Raw genomic sequence first — 27244 nt, 5'->3', positions numbered from 1 at the left:
CTTGGTTTGAGTCCTACCCTCCACAGCAGAACAAAACAAGCTCGCTGCATCTTCCATGTGACAGCCCTTAAGATATTTGCCTCTTCTTCTCCAGGGTAAACATACCCGGCTCCTTCAACTGCACCCCATCTTGGTTGCCCTCCCTATGAACACATTCCAGTTTGTGGGCATACACAATTCTGACCATACTAAGCCTCCTGATGTATATTTTGCTTTGGGAGGCTTAGTTTGGTCAGAACTGAGTATACACTTCCAGAGTTAACACTAAATACAATACTTCTGGTAAATGAGCCACGATAGCTTCTATAGGGCCGTGAAATTTTTGTGTCCCGGGCTTTTTAGACTCATCTACCCATGTACTATCAGAAACAAAAGGGGCGTATTGGGGACATGAATTTTCCCCCAGCTCTCCTACCCGAATACCTTGCTCCTATTTTTACTTGGCTTCCAAATCTCATTGGAATTTACCCACCCAACAACTGCTGCTTTTATCCCTCCCCCAACACTACCAACAGCACACAACAGCTACCTGAGCTTCCCCACCCCTCAATTTTTCCACAAAAGCTGCCCTGTTTTGCCCAGTATCAGCATTTGCTACTTGGAATGCCTTCTAAGCATTATGTGGCATCCTGAGGAAACAAGCAGCAGCTCGCTAACATCTAATTTCTTAGTCCCATGGGATTAAAGACAGCCTCAACAGGCTCCCAGACTTCTCCAGAGTCTACAACGTACCAATTTAGAGAAGCTGAGAGGGATGCATTCTGCCCCTGAGGTTCCCCAACACCGACTATCAACACAGCAGTTCTGAGGAAGCTGGATCAGACTGCATTATTCCCCACACTGGGTTCAGTCCCCACCATTTAGACAGGAGTACAGCGGGGGGGGGGGGGGAGCAGAAAGGAAGTTCACACACTTTATAAAAGCTAGGTTTATTGAACCCTTAGGTGCAACAGCAGGAGGGCTGGAGCCACCGCAGGCCCTTCCGGGGGGTGGGGAGTGATGGCCGACTGCTTTCAGAGAGGCGATCTTGTTCACTTGTACCCCTCATTTCCGAAAGAGACGGGTGAGGTGCAGAAACGGCCTGGTGTGCCTGGATGGGCAGGCAAAGGGAGCTGAGTGTGGGGAAGCCAGGGCCCTTGTGCCTTGTGGGGCTCAGGATTCCCAGAAATGGGCATCAGCCTGTGCCATCTCCAACAGATACTTCTCCAGGACTTCAGCATCTTCACGGAAACGGTCGCGGAAAGATTTGATGAGCCCCGCTGCACTGCTTTCGTACTGCACCAGTGCGACATCTTTACCTGGAAAGGGGCAGGTAGGAGGAGGAGAAATGATCAAAGTCAGTAGATGGACCATTCCAGATGGGTGATGCTCTTTCAGGGGTATCATTATCTCGCCACTCCCTAGTGGGTCCAATTTGACAGGTGGACCCACCTATCAATCACCCGGTATCACTACAACACCAGGAGCTGGTCACTTTGACGTCCCAATTGCTGGGACTTCAAAGTGCATCAAAGCACTGCAATAACCTCTTTGGCTGTTTGTAGACAGTCACCCCCACTTGTCCCGCTGCCCTTTTGGACATATGAAGGCCTTCAGACAGCTCCTGTTGCAAAGCATCTGGAACTGTTAAGAGCATTTGAAACTGAGCAGGATTTAACCCCTGCTCATTAGCATGTCAGCAGGGATTAAATCTTGCTGCTTCAGCTGAGGATATCTTCTTCTTCTGGGAATAGGATGCACAGCCAATGCCAGATTTAACCCTGCCCTCCCACCCATCAGCTGACCTCACCAGGGACACCAGCTGATGGGCAGGTGGGCGTGGTTTGGGGAAAACGGCCGTGCAGGCCAAAAGTGGGCCTGGATTTTAATCCTACACAGTTAAATTAATCTTAAATTCTGATACTTTAAAAATAAATAAGCAAACCAATATTTATGATGCCACCTTAGCCAGATTCGCTTAACAGCTGAATCAGTTGAGCTAGGAAATACCCAGCAGAGGAGGATAGAATCACAGAAAGGTAGAGTTGGAAGGGACTCCCCAGGGGCATCATTCATTCATTCATACTTTTCAAGTTCATACATTTCACTATTTTTTTACATTTCACTAATTCTACAATCATTTTGACATTTCAAAACTTTACTTCCTTCCCCCACTTTCTGCGGTTCCTTAAATTTATTTTTACTATCTTCTGCTTATCCAAATTAACTTAATTTGTTCATTTATTCATCTTCTTTAAATATATACTCTTATAAAACTGAAGGTTACTACAATAATCCTGCCAATGTTTTTATCTGTTTATAATTCATCTGTAAATATTCAATAAACCATTTCTGTTCTTTTATAAAAGATTTGTTATCTTGATTTCTTATTCTTCTGGCAAGTTTCACCATTTCTGCTTATCCCATAAGTTTTTGCATCCATTCTTCCTTTGCTGGGACTTCTGCTTCTTTCCATTTTTGGGCAAGTAACATTCTTGCTGCTGTAGTAGCATACATAAAAAAGTTTCTATACATTTTTGGTAGTTCTGTCCCTATAATTCCCAAAAGAAAAGCTTCTGGGTTGTTGTTTTTACAAAGATTATTTTAAACATCATATGTGTTGGTCTTGTAGTAAGGTTAAAGCTTACTGGGAAATGATATATAATGAAATGAAAAGGATGTTTAAAACACCCCCCGAGGGTTATCTAGTCCAACTCCCTGCAATGCACAAATCTTTTTCCCAGTGCGCGGCTCAAACCCACGACCCTGAGCTTAAGATGTGCTCTACTGACCGAGGAGATATGCTCACCGCTGCTCTTACCTTCCAGGCGTGTGTTTGCTTGGACAAACAACTTGCGTTCTTCCTTGCGCAGCAGCACAGTCTTGCGCAGGCTCAGGAAGCGCTGGGGCTCCTCGTCCGTCACCGCAGAGTACGTCTCGTAGAGGGTGCGCCCACCTGCCACATCCGCTGTGGACTTCAGCACCTTTGGAACAGAAGAGCAGCACCCTGCTGGGTCAGCCTCTCTCTCCCCCTAAGGGAAGAGAGACCCTGGGCCCATCCTTCCCTCCCTGGCCCTTACCTGCAGTTTGCGGAGAAAGTGCTCCAGCGCAGGTTTCCCTATTGTGGTGATCTTGCTGCGGTCGAGGGACACCACTGCATCGGGTTTGCCGTCTCTGCCTGTGGTGTGTTGCAGGGATACCAGCCCCCCGCCGGCTTCCAGGAGAACCCTCAAGATGACAAAGCGCGCCTGCATGTGGGCCTGCCGTGGCAGGAAGGCAACACAATGCCATTTAGAAAAAAGGAGCTTTACTTCGATATAGGATTACAGCGGCAAGACTTTTATACGCACAAAAATGGAAGGACTCGCCATTACCCACAATGGAGGAACGGCTGTTGAAATGACTGGGTTTAGCCGAGGTGTCGACGTGTTTAATCAGAGAAAAGTCACTGCCAACATTTACTAAAGACTGGAAACTTCTTAGAGACTTTTTGCGTGAGAAAGAAACCCAAATGGTATTTGGGTTTGAGGACTCAATATAATGTTGGTTTACAGAAAGTGGATTTCTTGGGTGTTATCTTTGAGTGAGTGCGCTGAAAAATTTATACATAGAGTTCTTTTTTTCTGTTTCACCCCACCCTCTTTCTTTCTCTCTCTTTTTCTTTCTCTCTCTTCCTATCTCTTTCTCTCCTTTTTTGGTCTGTGTTTTAATTAAGATAGCCTTTGAGAGAAAAACGATATTGGATATTAATTTTTGGATTCCTTTTTCAAAATTTTAATAAAATCTATTTTTTTAAAAAAGGAGAGGCGAGGAGACAAGGAATTCTCAACTGAGACTGTGAAGCAATGACTCTCAAGTCCAGACAGACAATAGGGGGCAGGGAACTAACCTTTCCTCCGGGCCAAATTTACCAGGTGGGTAAAGGTTACCCACTTGCCATTCCCCTGATGCCACAGGCCTCTCTTCTTCCCACCCAGGGATATCTTTCCTCTACCCATTCCAGCATCAGGACTGCACCTGCCGCCATGTTCCGGACTCCGGGGTGTAGAACTCCAGTGCCAGCAGCCCGGCACGCACCATGTTCAGCCAGTTAATATAGATCACATCCTCAGCATCTTCTCCTTCCAGTTCAAAGATCCTTGTGGGCAGAGCAGGAAGAGGAAGGATTATCACAGCAAAAGGGATGGGAGGGGGGTCAGAGCTGCCACCGCCTCATAATAAAACACATCCGGGTTTGCAAAATGCCCTTTCCCCCCCTGGCGATTCAAGTTGCAGGGGGGCAGCCAGAACGTCAGAGAACTGAGGTGGGAGCTATTAACTCTCTTGCCTTGGTAAAAATTGCCTTTTAAATATTGTACGATGACTTTGGCTAGCTGGGAGGAACATAAATTCTCCCCATGAATAAATAAAATATCCTGAAAGGCAGCATAAAAAAAAAACCTAACAAAAACTTAGCAGTCAAGTTTTCCCCAGAGCTAATAGTTTTGTCCAAAACAAGGATGCAGGCCAGGGGGCCAAATGGAGCTCTCCAGAACTCTCTATGTGGCCCTCGGAACTCTCTACAAGTCCCACCTGCTCACCAGGCCTGCTTCACACCTTCCTTGAGACTTTTAGCCTGGCTGGGAATTTGTCCTTGAACTCTGACAATGCCTTTTGCTTGTCCTGGATGGGCAGGGAAGAGTGGATGTAGAAACCAGCTGACCTTACCAAGTAAAACTTGCATCCACTGCCCGTCCCCCTTTTGCCTCTGGCCATGCCCGTCACTGGGATGCAGGCCCCAAAAGATTGCCCAGAAGGAAACCTGCCCCTCAAGACGGAAAAAGGCTTCCCAGTCCCGGTTTAAAATCTTTATTATCTGAAATAAAAGCCCCTCTCAGCCACGGCCTGGGACTTTGGGGGTCTTGCCTGCTAAGGGCTCCATCTTGTGCTTCTCCTCCCCCACCCCCACCCCACATGCCGCTGCTACCTCAGGTCCTCACCCCAAGACCTCCTTGTTCAGGCACAGGTACAGTCCCACACACTCGGCCCGACACTCCTCGTAACTCGATGCAACGTTCGAAAACTTGCTGTCCCATGTCTCACCGCCTCGGTACCAGCTTCTAATCTATGGGGATAGGAGAAGAGTGAAGGGCCAGACAGCTGCGGGTGTCTTGGACAAGTGAACTGAGTTAGCTGTCTGAGGGAAGGAGCAGCCCTGTCCTCCTGATCTTAAAATGGTCACCTGCTCTGCTCTGGACCAGATCGGTGGGCGGGGGTTGATTCTCTAAGTCAGCCAGAATCTGCATAAAACAGAGCTATGGGCTTGCTTTCCCCCTCCTCCCTCCTCCTCCCTTCTTCCTTGTGTGTTGTGCCTGCTAGTTTTTAAGCCTGAGGCTATGGGTTGTTGTTGTTATTTTAAAGTTGCTCTTCCAGCATTTTTGGCTAAAAAGTAGGGTTAGGTTTTTTTTAAATAAAATAGCTGTCACGTGAATTCTGCACCTTAAGGGGCAAAAATGCGGATCCCACAGAGAGGAAGCGAAAAACCACATTCTATATTGTAGAATAATACAGTGGTACCTCGGTTTTCGAACGTCTCAGAAGCTAAACATTTCAGTTTTTGAACGCCGGAAACCCAGAAGTAAATGCTTCCATTTTTGAATGCGCCTCAGAAGTTGAATGGCTTCCACTGCGTGTCCCCCCTCCCCCAATTTTATCTATTGGTTTTGCAGGCCGCCCTTTGCGCCTCGGTTACTGAACATTTTGGAAGTCAGACGGTCTCCCAGAACGGATTACGTTCAACAACTGAGGTACCACTGTATATCAGTGTAAGATATACAAATCATTATAATTTATTCTGCATCTATTGGTTACAGGGAAGGGCCATGAGCTACACAGGGGCTGATTTCCTCCACCACCACAAAAATCCTCCCAAGTTCTATTCCGGAATTTAGAACTTAAGCACACATGTGCTTTCCAACTCATCTGTTCCACCATGAGGGCTAGAAACCTGGGGTGCCCTTTTTTTCCTATTTCTTTAAAAAGAGAACTAACTTGTGATTCAAAGGACACTGAACTCTAGGTCTCATGCAGGAACTGCCCAAGTGGTGCAAAGGACAATAAACAAGGGGGGGGGGGACTTCTTTAAGAAGTCACAAGCCCTTCTAATCCTCACAGGAAACATGTGAAGGCTTTACCTGTTCTCCTGTTTCTGGGTTGATCACTGCCTCGTGGTCAAAGTTGAAGGCCCCCGAGTCATCCTGCCAGGACAAAAGAGAGAGTGCTCAAAAACTGAGGCTGCTCATAATGAAGGACAGAAGCAATTATTGTTGGAGGGAATGTGGGCAACAAGGATCTTTCATACAGATATGCTGGGATTCCCTGAGAATAGCTGCATATTGGAATTTGATATTTAAATGAATGAATACTGTAAAGTCCATTGGTTCTTCTTATTCCCAATGAGCATGGAAAGGGGGTCATGAGGAATCGGTATATAAAACGTTAATGGCTTTCATGTAATGGGCTGCTCGACGAGAAATTGCAAAATCCTGGAAGCTGGCGGTCAACTTAAATTTTGAGGAATCGCCCCGGAGACTTTTGCATGCTGCACTTGCAGGTAAATTGGCGTGCAATATGAAACTGGCCAAAGGAAAAGCAAAAACTTTTGACTTTTTTCCTAGCTGGGGAGCCCACTCATGGAATACATTAAGGGACATAATACAAGGTTTCTCTCTTTCATCTGCCTTCCTGAGACTGTGGAACACAGGCTGAAATGGCTTCTGTCCTCTGACACCCAAATTTCTTCTGCTTTGGATATCCTCAAAAGCTTGTTTTTTGGGGGGGAGGGGTTAGGTGCCCACCTGGACAAAGAGCTTCCCGCTGCCGTGACCCAGGAGTTCATGGAGTCCAACTTGAACCTCAAAGGAGGGCCCCTTCCACTGGATATAGAGATCCTGCAAGAGGATTTGTAAATAAATAAAGCTGGCTGTTTCATTACTCCCCCCAGAGTTTGGGACAAGTGTTTTTAAAAATGCATTAAAAATCAGTGAAGAATCCTTGCATGCCCCACTCCTGCAACAACCCCCCACCCCATTTTCCCTGCCCCTCCGCAAAAATACACCCCCTCCCCCAGACACACACACACACACACACACACACACACACACACCTTGTCCTCTTCTGCCAGGAACGTCAGCTTCTCCTTCTGCGTGGAGTAGGCCACGGCCAGCACATTCCCCAGCGAGACATTCTTGAAGCCATCCGTCTGGCGGATGTCATCATCTGGGAAAGGGGGAGAAACAGACTGCTAAAACTGGGTTCTGCGGGGCTAGAGCTTCTCCACTTTGCACCTCTGGTTCGCAAATCACAGGCTTTGCTCCCGCCCCCCCCCCCAACGACTCAAAAGGCCGGGAGAAAAAGCTATGTTTTGCAAGCGACACTGCAGAGCAGGGAAGCCCACTTGCTGACACCCGGGTCAAGTGGGATCGCTCTTCCTCCTCATGGGCGGGAGGTAATCCTGCTTAGTGCTGAGCTGGGGGGGTGGTGAGCTCTCCCATGAACTCCAGCCTCGTGCTTAGCAGGATCAACCACCCTTTGCATCAGGATCACAGGGGCTGCCTTAAAGCGCCTTTCAAAGGGGCTATTTGAAACAGCAAGTGCTTCTCTCACTGGGAGGAGACTCCTTCCACCCCACCAATGCCCACAAGGAAGCATACAAGATGCTTCAAACAGCACCTATGAGCAGTTATTTCACTGCTGTTCATCAAGGGCTAGCGCAGATTCAATCACCCTACTTGGGTCGTCAGCGACTTTCGCTTCCTCTTCCTATTCACTTACCAAACGGCAATCCCTGGTCCTGTTATTCTAGCTATGTTTAGGCCTGTGCTGGGACAGGGGTATGTTCCTACCGGCTTCTCACCAGCTCCTCTTGTCACTCTATTCCTTCCGGCACACTTTTGTATTTTGTTTCCCCAGTGACGATAGTCCAATTTAGGAAGCCATGCCACTGACCAAGAATTTAATTTGGCCCTGTTCCAGGATACCCCATTCCATCCTGCCCCCCCCCCACCCTACTGTCCCTTAGTCACGGAACATGCTTTGTTCTTACTGGGCTGCTTTGGGCCCCTCGATCTCACCCTGGAGTCTTTCCTCCTCTCCCACCCATTTTTTGGTATTTCCATAGTCCTTTTTACAGGCCCCGTCAATGGCAGGGAAGGGAGAAAATGAGCGTTTCGCCAACCCTGCGAGCAGCACTTCAAGGCAACACTTCTGGAGTTTCTCCTGCTGCCATCGTGTCAAGGTAGGATAACAAAAATTTTATTATTTGTACAGTGGTACCTCTGTTTAAGAACTTAATTCGTTCTGGAGGTCTGTTCTAAACCTGAAACCTTTCTTAACCTGAGGTAGCACTTTAGATAATGGGGCCTCCCGCTGCCGCTGCGTGATTTCTGTTCTCATCCTGAGGTAAAGTTCTTAATCCGAGGTACTACTTCCAAACACTGTAACCCAAAGTATTTGTAACCTGAAGCATTTGTAACCTGTACTGTGTCCATCTGACCAGGAAGCGACCCTTCAAGGTCTCCCCCTCCCCGCCTGGAAATACTGGGGATTTGACGTGGCACCTTCTGTATGCCAAAGGGAGATCCTTGACCACCAAGTCCCAGCCCTACCCCACGGCCTGCCACCTTCCCCCCCAAACCTGCCACCGACCAGATCCTCACAATTTGGGATGTTGATGCCGGCAGGGATCCCGCTCCCGGCAAAGGTCAGCACGTCAAGCGAGGTGAAGTCGGGCTTCAGGAAAGTGTCTTTCTCGAAGGCGCGAGGCCACGGCAGCTCCTCCAGCAACCGCTCAGCCGCCGCCACAAGACGAGCGAACTTTGCACTCATGGCCTTGTTCACAACCGCAACGAAGCCTGGTGGGGGGGAAGGGTGGAGAGGCACTGTGAGGAAGCCCAGTCTTAAGGGCCTCCATTTCTGGCCCCACCCCCATTCCTGCATTGCAGGGGGGTGGACTAGAATACCCTTGGGGTCACTTCCAACTCTACAATTCTATGATCATCTCACCAACATGTCTCTTGGCTGCTGTCTCCCCATACGCCAAGCCTATGAAATAGTCCCCAAATTCTACTTGCAAGAGCAGAAAAGACTTTTGGTGTGACGATCTGTGGATAGCTCGGTTGGCAGAGTGTGAGACTCTTAAGCTCAGGGCGGTGGGTTCGAGCTCTGCGTTGGGCAAAAGATTCATGCATTGCAGGGGGGTTGGACTAGATGACCCCCAGGACCCTTCCAACTCTGCAGTTCTATGATTCTATGGTCTCTTCGAAAGAGAGAGCGGCCCATATGTCCCCCTTCTGGGGCGAAACAAAGAATCTCACTGGATGTGGAGATGGCATCCTCCCCAAGTCTCCAACCCTGCCTCCACCCAGAGCAGGGTGATGCGTTGAGAGAGGGGTGGGGAAACGTTTTTGGCCAGAGGGCTGCTTTCCCTTTGGGGGGAGCACATGCTGGGGCAGTCAGGGCCAGGGGCAAAAGTGGGCAGAGCAATGGACGTAAAAGTTACCTTTGTAGAGTAAGCTAGTTTATGCGCACACTCACCCCTCTTTGCCCTCCCTCCAGGCAAGCAGGAGGCATTAGCAGAGTGCATGGACGGGTTCCAGCCAGGCAAAAACATTCAAGGAAGGTGCAATTCAGGGCTAGCAAGGGCCGAGAGCTGGGGAGGGTGAACCTCAAGGGCCAGACAGAGAGGCATTTGGCCCTTGAATCTGAGGTTGCCCTGTCTCCAGGTTAAGGCTAACCCAACAGCCCAGACCCCAAACTTCCCCCTGCACAGGCAAAGTAGTAGTAGTAGTAATTTTATTATTTGTACCCCACCCCTCAGACTGGGTTGCTCCAGCCACTCTGGGCTGCTTCCAACAAATATAATTTGTGTCTTTGGGGGGGGGTTGAGGGGAGGCAAGGGTGGGAGAACAATAATGCTGGGAACTTTAATCATTGTTATCGTTATACTGAGAGGGCTTCAGGGCAGGGGTGGGGAGAGACGGGGAAAGCAAAAGAGGGCATCGAATGGTCAACGACTGGCGTGAGATCGTACTACTTGCAGGTGGGGAATGGGGACGTTGAGCTAATACAGTACCTTCAAATTCCCCACGGGAACCATAGGGATCTCGGTAGCTTTCGATGAAACCTATATAGCTGTGGACACAAATGAATAAATAAATAAATGTTGGGGAGAGAGAGGTTCTTTAGGTTAGCCATACCTGGGGCAACTGTTACTCTTCCCCCCAATCAACAAGGGAGGGTGGGGTAACACTCCCTATTTTCCCAGTTCCTGGGAAGCAGCATTCATTCAGAACACACCCTGAATCTGGATTAAGAGACTCCACTGATCTGTGCAGCCCCCCAGACTCACCTCTCCACGATGGGCCCCTTGTCGCGAATCCAGCAGCGGGAGCCTTCCTTGTGGGCCACGATGGAGCCTTGCGTGAAACTGGCGATGTAGTGAGACAGCATTTCCGCCTGCGTGGGGTTGGCTGCGTGTCGCTAGCAGGGAAAGAGGAGAGGGTCTGGACTCAGGACCAACCAGCCTGAGGCAGATTCGCCCAGCCCTCGATTCTCACCACCTGCCTTTCCCACCATCCCCTAGAACGCAGCTGCTCATATGCCTTGATCTTTTTATTTTATTTTTTTAAGGAAAGATGTCAAATGGAACAGGTCAGCAGTGGCCACAGCATTCAACTTCTGGATAATCTCAGCTGTGGTTTATACAACAATATTCAAGGGCTGAGTCTTTCCATATGAACCTATCCAGTCCCTGAGATCATTCTGTGAGGCCCTTCTTCACGTGCCTCCTCTTTGAGAGGTCTGGAGGGTGGCAACACAAAAACAGGCCTTCTCTGCAGTGGCTCCCCGTCTGTGGAATGCTCTCCTCAGGGAAATTTGCCTGGCACTTTCATTATTATACACCTTTAAGCACCAGGCAAAAACGTTCCTCTTCAACCAGGCCTTGGACTGACTGAAATCCAATGCCCTTTTAAAATATATTGGGGAGGGGAAATTATTGAGTTGTTTTTGTTATGTACAGTGATACCTTGGGTTAAGAACTTAATTCGTTCTGGAGGTCCGTCCTTAACCTGAAACTGTTCTTAACCTGAAGTACCACTTTAGCTGATGGGGCCTCCCGCTGCTGTCGCACCACCACCACCACATGATTTCTGTTCTCATCCTGAAGCAAAGTTCTTAACCCGAGGTACTATTTCTGGGTTAGCGGAGTCTGTAACCTGAAGCGTCTGTAACCTGAGGCACCACTGTATTTTGTGTTTTCATATTGAGATTTTATGTTGTGAACTGCCCTGAGGACTGTGGGAATAGGACAGTATGTAAATTTAATAAATGACAACAGCAACAACAGGTCTCTAGACCTCATGGATACGCTTCGAAGAGAACAGGCCAACGCATGCTGAAGACTTAGGGTCACACGTGTTGCTAAAGGTACAGCTGCCACCAAAAATGATGAACATGCCACATATGTTCCCTGCCTGTAACCTGAAGCAGTGCTTAAAATCCTGCACTGGGGTCTCAGTTCCCTGCCTCCACTCCCCATCACAGGGGCAGTCCAAGGTGAGCCAGGAAAGCCCACCCCCTTCCCCCTCACCTGGGCTTTCTTCAAGTTCTCCACAACCTTCTCCAGAAGCGGGGAGTAATCTCCTCGTGTCACAGTGAAGAAGCAGCCGCCAAACTCAAAACATTTAATCTTGGCCGACATGTCAGCGTCAAGCTGAGAATCTGGGTGGAAGAGGGGAGGAAGGTAAACTTTGCAAGGGCTGTGGGAGTGCACGGGGGGGGGGGTCGTGTGCAGGAAGTCCCAAGCGTGGATTAAACAAGGCTGCGCAGCCGAGGGCAGGCCCCCCCCTTGGCAGAAGCTGCCTGGGTTTCCAGTTTGCAAGTGAGTACACAAGAAGGGCCCTGCTGGAGTAGGCCAAAGGCCTATTTGCTCCAGCCTGCTCTCCTCCTCACAGTGGCCATACAGGCCACACAGAGGGCATGAGCGCAACAGCAACTCTCCACACTTGTGACTCCTAGCGACTGGCATTCAGAGGCATCCTGGCTCCCACAGGGGAGGCAGAACATCCTCTGCAAATTTATCTGCTCTCTCTTTTAAAGTCATCCAAGTTGGTGGCCATCCCTGCCTCCTGTGGGAGCAAATGCCATAGTTTCAACTATTCATTTATTAATTTTATTTTGTAAAATGTATATGCCACTTAACTGTAACCCTCCAAAGCCACACATTGTGTGAAGAAGTATTTTCCTCTTGCCTGCCCCAAATCTTTAGACATTCAGCTTCACTGGGTGGTTCCGAGTTCCAGTAATAATGAAAGATAACACAACCTCCACTTTTTTCACACCATGCACAATCATTTTCACCTCTATCGTGTTTTCGCTTTTTTTCTGAACTAAAAGTCCTAAATGCTGTAACCATCAACAAGGGAACTGCGCCAACCCCTTGAACATTTCAATTTCCCTTTTATTTAATGTTTTCTCCCGCTCCACAGCTTCCTATCGGAGGCAAGGCAACTAGAGAACTGCAACTGAAGCACACAGTATTGCAATTGCAGCCGCACCTTAAGATACCTGCCCTGTGTCAGCACCACTGATTTCAACAAGTGCTGGCAAAGGAAAACTTCCAAGTTTAGAGAAGTTCCTCCGACCTGGTAACGTGGAGGATATTTCCCAGGTGAGTTAACTGATGGGTTGCTTTACAATCATGGAGGACTCATCTTCTTCTCTGAGAAAGCACTGCCAGACAGGTATTTTCAAACTGTGCCTTTCAAAAGGTTCAAATTATTTCATGTGCTTATTGTAATCTGGGAATGCTATTAGAGAGCAAGTGTGGCATAATGGTTAGAGTGTTGGACTATGACCTGGAAGAGAAAGGTGGTGTATGAACAACAACAACAACGCAATCACTGGCCATAAGCAGGGAGTGCTGTGAGCATGCCAGGAGTGGGGTTGGGGAGAGGGCTGGTCTATGCGACCCAAAAAACGCTCTTACCATCTGAAAGCACCGAAGCCAGACGAACCTCATAATTCACTTTGTCATCTACCTTCGTCTTAAAAAGCCTTGTGTTGTAAGCACTGATGTTCTGGGGAAAGAGTAAAAGAAAGTGAGAGGATGGAGCCGCGAAAAGCAAAACAAGCTGCCCTATTGTCTGGGGTTCTCAGGCAGAGAAAGGTCTTTCCCATCACCTGCTACCTGGGGTTCTTCCCAAGGGTACATCCCTCTATAGCAGGCGAACAAAGAAGCTGCCTTACACCTGGTCAGGTTATTTGTCCATCGAGGCCCACAAGGTTTGAGATGGGGGTTTTTCTCAACCCTACTGTGAGATGCCAAGGACTGACCAGGGGGCGACACTGCATGCAGTGCCCAGCTCTGGTGCCCCGATAAGGCCCATTCCCTTGATGTAAACAGTGTGCCCACTTGGGCAGAGGACATGATATGGGGGACAGGAAGCTGCCTTATACTATGTCAGACTAGTTGCCCGTCTAGGCTGCTCAACCCGGTGTAGAAGTGGGGTTCTTGCAGCACCTCAGAATCAAGGAAGTCCTGGGCCAGCTTTGCATCTTCCGTGGTGCAGTTTGCAGAGAAGTAAGTAGATGTGCCCTAGAGAGAAGAGAGAGGAAACACGGAATAAGCAGGATGCACCTGTCCTTGGAGTTGCCCTGGACAACAGGACACCCCCCCCAAAAAAAAACCACTTGGACTACTGCAATGTGCTCTACGTGGGGCTACCTTTGAAGGTGACTCAGAAACTACAACTAATCCAGAACGTGGCTGCCAGACTGGTGACTGGGAATGGCCAACGGGACCATGTAACACCGGTCCTGAAAGACCTACATTGGCTCCCAGTACATTTCTGAGCAAATTCAAAATGTTAGTGCTGACCTTTAAAGTCCTAAATGGCCCAGTATACCTGAAGAAGTGTCTCCACCCCCATCCTCCAGCCCGGACACTGAGGTCCAGCTCTGAGGGCCTTCTGGCAGTTCCTTCACTGCGAGAAGTGAGGTGACAAGGAACAGGCCTCCTTGGTAGTGTCACCTGTCCTGTGGAACGCCCTCCCATCAGATGTCAAGGAGCTAAACAACTATTTGACTTATAGAATACATCCCAGTACAGGGAAGTTTTTAAATGGTTGACCTTTTATTGTGTTCGTAATATTTTGTTGGGAGCCACCCAGAGCGACTGAGGCAACCCAGTCAGATAGGCAGTATATAAATAATAAAATTATTATTATCTCCCCCCCCCCTTTTTATAAGATATTTATTAAAGTTTAGACATTACAAAAAAAAGAAAAAAGAAACAAAAGAAAAATACAGGCAATAAACAGTTACAAAGCCTCAAAAACAAAAATGGATACAATAATACAAAACATCAACAAATACAAAAAAGAAAAAGAAGAAAAAACAAAAGCATTTAAAAAACCCAAAAGAGAACAAACAAACATAGAAAGGAACCCCATATTTTCATATCTTTATCTTTCATTTGCTTATTTCCTCGACTTCCTCACACCTCCTTTTTTGTATTCTAGTTCAATTAATTATTCCAGCAAGTCCTTTCCCTCTTTCACAAATTTAGTTCCATCATTTAACTTAACACAATTTTAGACTTAAATTTACATCTTTATCCAATGTCAATCTATTCATACTTAGTTCTTTATAGTATTTCTACTAAAGTCATATGGCTTCTTTCCAGCATCCTTCTAACATTCATTAATTTTAGAGTATTTCTGTAAATAAACTTTAAATTTTTTCCAATCTTCTTCCACCGACTCTTCTCCCTGGTCTCGGATTCTGCCAGTCATTTCCGCCAATATTTTGTTGGGAGCCACCCAGAGCGACTGAGGCAACCCAGTCAGATAGGCAGTATATAAATAATAAAATTATTATTATCAAGCGATACTTGCTAACTTCCCCCCAGAACTGAGCATGCGGATGGGTTGAGCTTGGCTCTCTGCTTCAGAGATGGGGAAGCAGCCCCTGGGCCCCAGTCCCTTCTGAATAAACTTCTGGAGGCAACATGGCAGCAGTTGGCCAGGGGAATAGAGGGTGGAGCAATGAATTTAAATTTTACCTTTGCACAGGAGGCTAGTTTCTACAAACACAAACACCCCTCTCCAGCCTCCATCATGGCAAACAAGAAGCATTATCAGGGCACATTCTAGCCAGGCAAAAGGGAGGTGTACCTGGCCACAGAGCCCCAGGTGCTTTTGTGTCGGCTCTAGGGAGAACATGCGCGCTGCACAGCGGCCCCACAGGACCTCCATCTCTTTTGGGTGGTCCGCAAACGCCTGGCTCGCCCACACCAGCTGCTTCAGCTTCTCCTGAGGGCAGGAAGGCAAAAATGAAATGATTACCAGTGGCATGCCAGCAGAACCATACGGAGCCTCCTCGCTCAACCTTGAGCCCCCAAAATACAACTCCCATCATCCCTGGCCACTGGTCCTCCTAGCTAGGGATGATGGGAGTTGTAGTCCGATAACCTCTGGGGTCCCAAGGGTGAGAAAGGTCGATATGGAGCCTCAACCTATCCGTAGGAGAGACTCCGCCCCCTCCGCAACCTCTCAACCAGTGAGATAAAAGGAGCATTCCAATTAGCTGGAAAAGATAAATGGCCCCTCCCTCTCATAGATGTCCTATCGCACCACCAGCGTTCAAAAACTCCCATTGTTCTAGGCGCACTTTGCGACAGGGAATTTCATTAATGCGAAAAGTTTCAGAGCTCTGGGTGCAGTACTAAGATTTCAGATTAAAACTTCTACTGCCGGAAGGAAAGGAGGACCTTTTTCTGCCTCCCAACTTCCAGCTGCAATCTGAAGACTGGAGAAGAGACCCTCTTAAGAATATTATGGGGGTGGGCAGGGGATGTATGGCTTTTTTTCCTTTTTTTGCAGTCTTAAGAAGAGGACTAGACCATGTGAAAAATGAACGCAAGATATTACTGGCAGTTCATTCATTTTCGGCTTTGTATTCTTGTTACAAAAATTCCATTCCATTCCATTGCAGCGCCCATAACCTAGGTTTAAGGAGCCATTTAGCTCCTAGCTTTCTTGTCTCAGTTTCTAACACCGCCCACTATAGACACCTGCAAACCTTGTACTCACCTTCGGAAGGTTGGGCACAAATTTGGTGTCCCCGAAGGATTTGTAGTTGCCCATGTTGGCATAGAAGGCGGCAGCGTAAACCAGGAAGGCCTGCAAGCAGCAACAGTCATGAGAGCCTCTCCCTCCCCCTTAGCCATATTTTTTAAAATCCCACCCCTTAAAAAATAATTATTATTTTTTTACAAACTTGGAATTGGGAAGCTATAAAACCAGAGAGACCAAGGACAAAGGATACAGTCTGCCTGCAGCCAAATTAGCCCAGTTCTAGAAACTCCCCACTAAACCAATTTTATCTAGCCTTTCGGCTCTCCAGATGTTATTAAAAATCTGTCCCAAGAGTGGGAATCGTTTTTCAGCCTGAGGTCCACATTCCCTTCTGGGCTACCTTTTGGGAGCCACGTGCCATTGGTAGGCGGAGTCACACACATTTCCCCTTACTTTTTAGAAGGAAAAAAGTGCTGTCTTATGTAGCGAAAAATACAGTAAGCTGACTTCTAACCAAGGCTTGTTCTGAAGCTGGCAACCATAGTTTCTTGGTTCGTACACAACGGGGAGCTACAATGGACGCTTCCTGCTTTAACTGCGGCTCAAAGGAAGAGCAAAGAAAGGGGGCTGAGGAGGAGGGCGAGGGGCTTGTGCAGGTCTTGGCTAAGTACCGTATTTTTTGCTCTACAAGACTCACTTTTTCCCTCCTAAAAAGTAAGGGGAAATGTGTGGGCGTCTTATGGAGCGAATGCAGGCTGCGCAGCTATCCCAGAAGCCAGAACAGCAAGAGGGATTGCTGCTTTCGCTGCACAGCGATCCCTCTTGCTGTTCTGGCTTCTGAGATTCAGAATATCTTTTTTGCTGTTTTCCTCCTCAAAAAACTAGGTGCGTCTTATGGCCTCGTAAGTGTGATCATCCAAACATGAGTAGCCAGAATGTAGAAGAGAACCGGATGGACAAACCTCGCAGGACACATGCTGTCTCTAGTACCTGATACTCCTCGTCTGAGAGGCCGAGCGATTGCGCCACCTCGCCTAACTGAGTCGGGTCCTGGGACCGAAAGAGCTGTGAGAGGAGGGCATAGATGGCAGGCGCTTCTGGGGAGGTCTGCTGCAGCACCACCAGCCCCCCGTACCAACAGGCCCGCGACAGGTAGTGAGCGTACAGCCTTTCCTCCGCAGATAAGAGGTGGAAGGCTTCGGCACAGTCCAGCATTGCGACGCCAATATCATTGGGCAGAACATACTGGGGATCCACCATCCTGCCAAACTGGGGAGAGAGAGAAAGAGAAAGAGCCATTAATACAGAACTAACCCTTCAGTGCTAACGAACGAACTTGAAGTTGCATTGAAGACATCAAACCTAAAGCAGGCAGAATGAATGAATGAAATTCATTATAGATTATGATGATGATAAAATAATAATAATAATAATAATAATAATAATAATAATAAAGAAGTAATATTATAGAGTTGGAAGGGACCCCTTCAATACAGGAATCTCAGCTAGATCATCTATGACAGAAGGCCGTCCAATCTCTGCTTAAAAACCTCCAATGAAGGATAAAAGTAAAAGGTAAAGGTAAAGGACCCCTGGATGGTTAAGTCCAGTCAAAGGTGACTATGGGGTTGTGGCGCTCATTTCACTTTCAGGCCGAGGGATCCGGCGTTTGTCCAGACAGCTTTCCACCCAGTGCCCGGTTTAGCATGCAGGAGTTTCATGTGTTCACAAGAACCTCTGCAGTCAGATCTCACCAACCAGTCTTCAAACTGGACCTTTTCCACCACTGACAAGGCAGATACATCTACCCACTAATTCACAATTACATGCAAAGCTCAATCCTGGAAGCTCATTCATATTGCCACTGACCCACAGCCTCCCTCCTCCCAGCTTATAGCCAGTCCCTGCCACCGCCCTTCTGCAACACCAGCAGCTCACCTGCTTCTCTTTCTAGCTGCCTCCAACTTCCTGACACGCCCCCTTCTTTCCCCCATTCATAGCTTCGAACATGGGGAAATGCCCCCTGCGATACAGGCAGCCAATCCCCGAGCCTCCCTGAGAAGAACTGATGTCTAGCTGCTGGGAAACTAAGGCCCACCCCTAAGTCCTTTCCCCACATCAGTGATTGGTCCAGATTTAAAAATAAACAACTGTAGCCCCATTGTCCCTCCCCTAAAGTCCACAATATTATCTCCTCTTAAGTCACTCAACTTACGTTTTTCAAACAAGTGTTTCTAGCCAATCCGAGTCTTTGGGACAGGTAAGAAGGATGCACAAAATCTACCACTCTGAATAAAAAGGAGTTTTCTGTAGAACCTCAAGCACAGATAGTCAACATGGTGCTGTTCAGACTGTGCACATAAATCACATTTGCAAGGTCTAAAGCAGGGGTAGGCAACCTAAGGCCCAGGGGCCGGATGCGGCCCAATCGCCTTCTCAATCCGGCCCGCGGACAGTCCAGGAATCAGCGTGTTTTTACATGAGTAGAATGTGTCCTTTTATTTAAAATGCATCTCTGGGTTATTTGTGGGGCATAAGAATTTGTTCATTCCCCCCCCCTTCAAAATATAGTCTGGCCCACCACATGGTCTGAGGGACCATGGACCAGCCCATGGCTGAAAAAGGTTGCTGACCCCTGCTCTAAAGGTTATTATTAATAATGACGGCAGTGCCTCTGGGAATGTGCAGAGTGCCCGTGAGAAACCACAGCCAGCTCCATAAACTGTTTTGGGGCCCATCAGCTTGCCACAAAACAGCGAGCAAGCATTGGCTTAGCCCTCCACCCCCAAATGCATCCGAGAACATGAGACCTAATGCCTTTAAGATGCTTTTGAACTCCGCCTTCCATTTTCCTGACTGTCGTTGGCCATTCTGTTTGGGAGCTGATGGGAATTGGAGTCCAGCGACTATGTGGAAATTGCCATGTTTGCTACCCCTGCCTCAAAGGCTAACATATGGCACAATATCACAAGTACATATACCACAGGGGTTTGGGTATGTGTCAAACAGTGGTGCCAAAGGGAAATACAGAAAGCCCAGGAAAGGAATCCCACTGAATTGGAGCCAGTCCTGGTCACATCTTGCACCAGGCTCTACCGCCATGGAGGACCCCAAGCACACCCTGGAACTTTTGGTGCCTCCGCAAGACTCCATCTGGGAGGACCACTTGCTCCCCAGCCCCGCCGGATCTCCTGGTCCCTCCCCACCAGGCTGTGCCCTCTCACACTGGGCCCTCACAAGCTCCTCTCCACCATAGTGTGAACCTCCAAAGACCATGCAATCCCATTTCAATCTCTGCTCCTGCCGTTAGAAAAAGAGGAAGGGGAAATGGGCTGGGCTGGCTAGCTACTTTCTTTGTCGCCTTGAGCGTGGAATGTTGCATCAGAAATGCAGGCACCCGCCCTGCACCAAGTCGGTCCATCTAGCCTGGTATTTACACAGGCTGGCAGTGTTAGAAACTCAGACATCTAAGCTAGGCACCAATGGCTTCTTAAACCAAGGTTATAGTCGCCAAAATGGAATGCCTTGGGCAAGACGGCTCGAAAGTCTTATTTTTCAAAGGATGAACTGGCTGTGATTGATTATCAGTTAAACATCTGGCTAGTTCAGATGACAACCTTGAGCTAGGTTAAGAGCTCTGAGAACTTAAAGAAAAGTCACTTGATCCAGGGACAGTCCACACACACACACACACACACACACGCCAGTTCCTACCTCTTTTTCGTAAGGGTGACACGGACTGTTCCTAATGTAGGAGTATTCTTCAAAACTGAGAGCAGGGCAGTGGGGTGGATAAGTGAAGACAAGCTACAACAATTAACTAAAACACTGTTCATTGCCCCTGCTCAGGCTGCACAGAAAAAGCATTTTGGTTCCTGGAATTCATTCCGATTGTGCAGATTAAATATAACTGATAGAATTCTACAGGGTGCGGTTTTAGTGTGTGAAAACTGTCCAGATCCAATGATCCCCAGATGGCGGAGACGGCATGCGCCATCCTGGCACCCAGGTGTCTGAACTTGGTCGCAAGTGGCCTGGTGCAAAATGCGCCTGGTGCCTGGCTAATTTGGAACACTGCTGACAATGCCTCCTGCTTGTCTAGACAGAGAGGTAGGTGTAGGGGTGTGTGTGTGTGTGTGTGTGTGTTTCTAGAAACTAGCCTATTGTAGAAAAGTTTACAACTTGTGGCTCCTCCTACTTTTGCCTTTGGCCCCGCCCACCACCAGCACATGGCCCTCGGAAGGCTGTCAAAGAAGAGTCTGTGGCCCTTGGGGTAAAGTTGGGGTGGATTAGAGACCATGGGGGCTGTGGGTTCCCTTAACCCTCTGACCCAATTTTTCCACAACTGTTGCACTGCTTCCCAAATGCAAAACACTGGGGGGGGGGGGGGAGAGAGAGAAAGAAGCAACCACTTTCACCAGCCCACTGGTTTATCGAGCTCCACACAATGAACCCGGGATCTTTTGCATGCAAAGGATCTGCTCTGACCTGGGCTGAGGGTGCTGGATGACAACCTTCCTTCTTACCTGGAGCTGCTGATTTGTGCAGGGAACAGTGGTCCCTCTTGCCTCCCTATCTGGGTGCCTTCAAGGCATTCCGGACTAAAACACCCTTCAGTTGTACTGTAGTTCAGAATATCTGGAGGACACCCAGTTGGCAAACGCTAATCTACTGCTTCCTGTCCTTGGGAAACTAGAGGTGCTGGGAAGATGCAGCCAGGACCTAAAATCATAGAATCGTAGAGTTGGAAGGGACCACAAGGGTCATCTAGTCCAACCCCCTGCAATGCAGAAATCTTTTGCCCAATGTGGGGCTCGAACCCACAACTCAGGCTCTACTGCAGGGTTTCCCAAACTTGGGTCTCCAGCTGCTTGTGGACTACAATTCCCATCATCCTTGACCACTGGTTCTGCTAGCTAGGGATGATTTTATTTATTTTATTTATTGAATTTATATACCACCCTATACCTGGAGGTTGGGAGTTGTAGCCCAACAACAGCTAGAGACCCTGGGGAGCCCTGCTCTACCAAGTGAGCTATCTTTAGCAATGCAAAGAGTGAGCTCTTTCACCAAGCGGCAACCCCTCCCAAAAATTCACGAACCTTTGTTTACTTATTTCATCAAATTTATGCACTGCTTGGTTGGAGGGAAGAAAACCCTCAAAGCTATAGAAGCTGCCTTATACTTGCTATGCCTTATATTAAGGCCTGGGGAACCTTTTCTAATGAGAGGGCCACATTCCCTTCCATGCAAAATTCTGAGGGCCATTTGCCGGAAGCAAAAATGGGCAAAGCAAATGGGCAAAGCAACAAATGCAATTTTTGCCTTTTCTGCAGCAGGCAAGTTTCTGCACATACTCAGATTGCCCCCCCCCCCCGCCCCGAAACACATTCACCAACTGTGCAAAGAAGCAGCACTACCAAAGCTGAATCGGCATTCCTGCATTGCGGGGCGTTGTACGAGATGTTCCTTGGGGTTTCTCCCAACTCTATGATTCTATGCAGCCACCGTGCAATCAGGCAAAAAACACGTGTTATGTGTGTGCATGTATGTGTGAACAGCCAGTGAGAGGTGGAGCTTGGAGAGTTTCCAGTGCAGGACAGCGAGTCTGGAGGGTTGCAGTGGGCGCCAGGCCTGCGTTCCCCCACTCCACCTGCTTTGTGCCACCCGTCCCTGTCGCTCAGCCTTGCCTGCACCGACATTCAGCAGCTCTCCAGGCATAGGAAGCTGCCTTCTTCTTCCGGATCAGATCATCGGCTCCATCTAGGTCAATACAGCCCGCACTGACCGGCAGCAGCACTGCAGGGTTTCGGGCGGGAACGCCGGGGACTGAACCAGCGACTTTCCGCATGCAAGGCGGATACAGTACTCCAGCACTCAGCCACGGCCGCTCCCCCATCTCCTTGGAGCCAGGAAGGCGACGGGGATGGGCGGGAGGGAAGCAGCGAGCGAATCACAGAATTGGAAGGGTTCCCAAGGGTCATCTAGTCCATTCCCGGGCGGCCAGCCCTCCTGCTGTGTTCTTGGACCGGGGGGCAAGAGGAGGCCATATGGAGACCCTGGACATATGGGATTGATTGGACCCACCGCGCCCCGCAGGCCCCCCAGACCCTCCTCACCTGTTCCTTGCTCCCTCGTTGCTTCCAACTTCCTGCCCCGCCCCCTCCTCGCCCTCATTCATAGCTTCACTGTCAGACACGCCCCTGTGGCCCAGCCAGCCAATCCCAAGGCCCTTTCGGGGGGAAGACTGACGTCAACGTTGCTGGAAAAGCGGAGTCCCGCCTCTTGCTTCTTCTCCTCTCCCAACGATTGGCGGCTGCTGCTTGCTTGTTCGTTTCTGCAGAGCTATGGCCCTGCCCACTTTCCCCGCCCTTTCTGTTTTTTAAGCTGCACGCTTACCCGCGTGGAAAGTGAGCCTTGCTGAGCGCAGGTAGAGTTTTTGCTTGCATCCAAAAAGACATCGGAATGCGTGGTCAGTCTCTTACAGCTTTATCACCACCCTTGGTTGGTTGGTTCTTAATGGAGTTGCAGGAAGCTTACATCAAGCCCCTTCCAGACGTTCTGTTTATTGTGCATTCATGATTATTTGTTCTCGTGATGGTACCGGAGTGGTTTCGCGCCTTCCCACTGTCGATGCTGTTTATACCTGCAAAAGTATCAGGGCAGACGAACTGCTTCGTTTCCAATCAGTGCATGACCCTTAGCTTCCTCCTGAGATCCTTGAACTTTTCATACCACAAATGTTCTAAGGTGGGGTGTGCCCAGGAGACTGTATGTCCTGCTTTTGTCACGCTATGGCTTATGTCCCTTTGGATTGCAATAAGTAGGTAAGCATCACAATACAACTAATAATAGTGGATCCACCACTAATGAACTATTATCGCACCAATGACATGTTGCAGAAAACAGCAGGCAAAGAAGAGTCTTTCACCTCTTACTGCTTTTTTAACTGATGGAGTATATGTTTTTGCATGCAACTGTTACAGAGATGAGATGAGCAAAAGAGCTTGCTTACTCCCACTCTCCTAACACATGGGTAGGCAAACTAAGGCCCGGGGGCCGGATCCGGCTCAATCGCCTTCTAAATCCAGCCCACAGACGATCCGGGAATCAGCGTGGTTTTGCACAAGTAGAATGTGTGCCTTTATTTAAAATGCATCTCTGGGTTATTTGTGGAGCATAGGAATTCATTCATTATTTTTTTTCAAAATATATTCTGGACCCCCCACAACTTCTGAGGGACAGTGGACCGGCCGGCCCCCTGCTGAAAAAGTTTGCTGACCCCTGTACTAAAAGATCCGGGAAGGGCTTTTGAAAGGTGTTAGGCCAACTCACTGACTTAACAAAACAATAAAGAAAATAGTTGCTAGCTTTCTCCTTTCTGTAGCAGAGAACCTATAAAGATAAACTAACTCTGTAGTTTAGTAAAGGGAGATGGGAAAAGGTTTCTCTCAATATTTTCTGTGCTTAGAACTCTGTACCTAAGAAAGGTTGCTCTCAAATACTATCTGCAGTAAATTCCTGTGCTAATCCTGTGCTAATCTTACTTCTGCAAATTTTGGCCAGACAGTTAGCACACCGCCAGTGACTGCTTGCAAAATTTGGCTGACAGGTCAAAAGTTCGTTTCCTGCCTAGCCAGCTAGCAAGAAACCGCTGCTGTTAGCAATAACTAACCAGACCTACTAAATTTGGCTGGCGGGTCAAAAGTGCAGATTTAACCAGGCCTGCTAAAGAGGCCCCTTTTCCTGTCTTATGCTTACTAATGCAAAGATGAGAAAAGACACGTGTACAAAGGAGAGGGGAGGAATGTTTAGCAAGCAATAAAATGTGTTTAGCAAGCAAAATAGAAAGACAGGAATGTTTAGCAAGCAATAAAATGTGTTTAGCAAGCAATATAGATGTGCCATGTAAGGGAATAATTTGAGAAGGTATGGGAGGGGGGAAGAGTGCTCAGAGAGTATAAGAAAGTTTGCTGAAGTGTCTTGCTTTACAGCCAGTCTATTTTCAGGAGCTATCCAACTGGTTGTCTCTGTGTACAGATATTGTCTCTGTGCACAGATTTCAATAAACTTTTTCTCCAAAGAAGATTTTGCTTTCCTGGTACTTTTGTTCCCTCCAAGGTCCGGGGATGGCGTGGCTGATGGATCCCTAGGTAAATAAGGCTTCATTTCTTTGGGGGCTCGTCCGGGATAAGCCCTCTCCCCAATACGGACCGGAGGGCCAGGCTCAACCAAGGTGAACAGCTCAGCAGCGTTTGCAGGCTCCCGTGCGCACCCCACCTGTTTCGTGGGGGGAGCCAGCCACACTGTCCTGCAGTGGAGACATCTTGTTGAGGGAGAAAAACAAAGAGGACGGCGCCGAGGGGACAGGTCCGCAGCGGAAAAAGGTAAGCCCAAGGGAAAGGGCGTGGGCCCCCAAGGAAAAGGGGGGCGAGGTCTGATCAGCCTCACCTGGTTGGGCAGTAGAGTGCCAGCTACCAGGAATAAGGGGATTGGTTGCGCAGTAGAGTGCCAGCCACCAGGAATAAGGGGATTGGTTGTGCAGGAGAGTGCCACCAGCAAAAATTTGGAACAGAAGAAGGAGGGAAAATTATTTTGGTGTGTTTTGTGTATTGCATGCTGAAATTATTTTGGTGTGTTTAGTGTGTTACATGTTGAAATTATATTGATGTGTTTTGTATGTTGTATGTTGCATGTCAAGATACTCTAGTGGCTGAATTGTCAAGTGTGGGCCAGGGCTTAGTGTCCCCTTGGCCGAGCGATTGTAGGTCTGTTGTGTGTGAAGTATCTGGAAGAAATGGGTTCTGGCCAAAGTAAAAGTACCCCTTTGAAATGCTTTTGGGGATTCAAGCTCATGAGAGGGGAGGATGAGGACATTGTGTAAATTAGATTGGCCCACCCCAAAATAACAAATTGGCCGTCCATCAGGACCCTTGATTTGCAACTCATTAATCCATTATATCAGAACATTTTGAATGTCCACCCTGATCAAATCCCCTACATTTCCACATGGAAGACCAATGTGGAACAGAACCCCCCCCCCCTGGCTGAAGTCATGCTGCCAAAAAGTCTCAGGCAGCCGTATCTGCTCAGTCAGGAAGACAGGAGGACAACCCCCCAGTCCTCCAGGATTCAGAGAGGGAAGAAGATAAAAGTTTTGATGCCCCACCACCTCATGCCCCAGCAACAGCCCTGGCACCACCCCCGCCACAGGGAACAGATGGCCCAGCCCCCAATCCCGTGGACAATGCATTGGTAGACCTGGGCGAGGATGGAGAAAGGGAGGAACGAGAAGAGGATGGTGAGGATGAGGAATTTGTAAAAAGATTAGTTAAGTTGATAGGTGATAATAAGAACAGGCAGAACGTTTGAGAAAGTATGTGGAACCTTATGCAGGAGAAGTGGACGTCAGTCCCCATATGTTAAAAACAGCGGGATGTGTAGGGGAACAGAGAAGAAAGTGGCAGAAAGAGTGGGGAAGGCAGTGAAAAGAGTGACCCTCCATAGGGCACATAAAACACAGGAGGAGGGCGCGGCCAGAGTGATGCCTCTCCATAGAGTGTATGACCCTCCGGCCCCCACGGGACCTAACGGGGTGGTGCCCAATAGAACTTATACAGTTCAACATGTCCCCTTCTCTAGTGCAGATGTTTGTAATTGGAAGAACCAAAACCCTTCATTTGAAGAAAACCCTGCCAAAATCATTAAGCTGTTTGAGGGAATTTTTTTTAAAACATACAACCCCACTTTTTATGATGTGCAATATTTGATGGATGCCCTGCTAGCTACAGAGGAGGATAGGCGAATTCATGCTGAAGCCCGAGCACACATGAGAGCGCAGGGGGCAGGAGATCAAGCTGTTGCAACAGGATATCCTGAAATTACACTGAATTGGGATTATCAGACCATTGAAGGGCAAAATACCCTCACCACTTATCGCCAGAATGTCTTAAATGGCATGAGGAGGGCAGCCAGAAAACTCACCAACTTTGTGAAGGCCAGAGAAATAGTGCAAGGAACAGAGGAGGCCCCTGGAGCCTACTTAAAGAAGCTGAAGGAAGCCTACCGCCAGTATATCCATGCCCCTATCATAAGAACTGCCTTTGTAGCCCAAGCAGCGCCCGATATTTGCCGAAAAATCCAGATGGGCCACACCCTGAAATGGATGTTAGAAAATAGCCCAAACCACTTATAATCAGAGAGAGGAAGAGGCCCAGAAGAAAAAAGGAGAAGTACCAGGCAAAGAAGTTGATGGCCCTGAAGACGGGAGGTCCACCGTTAGAAGAAGAAGAGGAGGGCGAGGCCGCTTAGGAAAGAGTCAGCGTGCCATCTGCCGAAAGGCACCTATTTCCTCTCCCAGGCTAAAATGAGGAAATGTCAGATGCTACTACATCCGCGTTAGAAATTCCAAGTCACCACAACCCTCAACCCAGCTGCCCTATTACCGGTAGGAGTAGGTGAGGAGCCCACGCATGATTGCATTGAAGTAATGGATGAGGTGTATTCTAGCAGGCCTGACCTTAAAGATGAAGCAGACCCCCAGTGGCCATCATGGTTTATGGATGGAAGCAGCTTCATTGAGGCTGGACACCGGAAGGCAGGTTATGCAGTGGTAGCCCTGGAAGACCAGGTGATCGAAGCAAAGTCACTCCCGCCTGGAACATCGGCCCAGCTGGCAGAGCTAACTGCGCTTACCAGAGCCCTGAGCCTGGCAAAGGGACAGAAGATAAACTTTTATACAGATTCTAAGTATGCATTCCTGACTTTACATGCCCATGGAGCCTTATGGAAAGAAAGAGGTTTGCTTACCTCCAGAGGAAGCCAGGTGGCCCACCCACAAGCCTTGTTGAACCTTCTGGATGCTGTATGGGAGCCCGAGGCAGTGGCAGTTATCCATTGTTATGGACACAAGACTGGACCAGGAGAAGTGGCCAGAGGAAACCGATTGGCAGACAGAGTGGCCAAGGAAGCAGCCCAAGAACTGGCCCCCGCCTCGGTTATTGGAGCACTGGTCCCAGAAGAAATTTTAAGCACCACTGACAAGCCAGCTTATACGAAGCAGGAAAGGGACACTGCAGACGCTCAGGAGCTGACATTGTCCAAAGAAGGATGGTACCTTACCCCTGATGACAGGATATGGATTCCAG

At 48.5% G+C, this 27244-nt stretch overlaps 1 protein-coding gene across 2 annotated transcripts; it reads right to left on the bottom strand.

The window, feature by feature from the left end:
* Positions 1-913: 913 nt before the first annotated feature.
* On the bottom strand, positions 914-22292 carry DPP3 (dipeptidyl peptidase 3). Of its 2 annotated transcripts, none has more exons than XM_080985769.1 (18): positions 22217-22292; positions 17088-17366; positions 16113-16202; positions 15195-15332; positions 13541-13615; positions 13007-13097; positions 11609-11739; positions 10367-10497; positions 10091-10149; positions 8676-8870; positions 7124-7236; positions 6816-6908; positions 6153-6215; positions 4959-5083; positions 3997-4117; positions 3060-3239; positions 2801-2963; positions 914-1298 (listed from the first exon to the last, which is right to left on the bottom strand). In XM_080985769.1, the coding sequence occupies exons 2-18, from the start codon at positions 17355-17357 to the stop codon at positions 1153-1155; spliced, it is 2184 nt and encodes a 727-aa protein (XP_080841895.1). In that variant the 5' UTR covers positions 17358-17366; positions 22217-22292; the 3' UTR covers positions 914-1152. The 2 variants fall into 2 exon arrangements, with proteins under 2 accessions (XP_080841895.1, XP_080841896.1); XM_080985770.1 differs by lacking the exon at positions 22217-22292 and adding an exon at positions 18036-18163.
* Positions 22293-27244: the final 4952 nt, after the last annotated feature.

The sequence above is a fragment of the Podarcis pityusensis genome (assembly GCF_964106645.2).
Source record: "Podarcis pityusensis genome assembly, chromosome: 16".
NCBI lineage: Eukaryota > Metazoa > Chordata > Lepidosauria > Squamata > Lacertidae > Podarcis > Podarcis pityusensis.
Note: the sequence above shows the minus strand (reverse complement) of the source record. Positions and strands in the feature narration are given on the sequence as shown.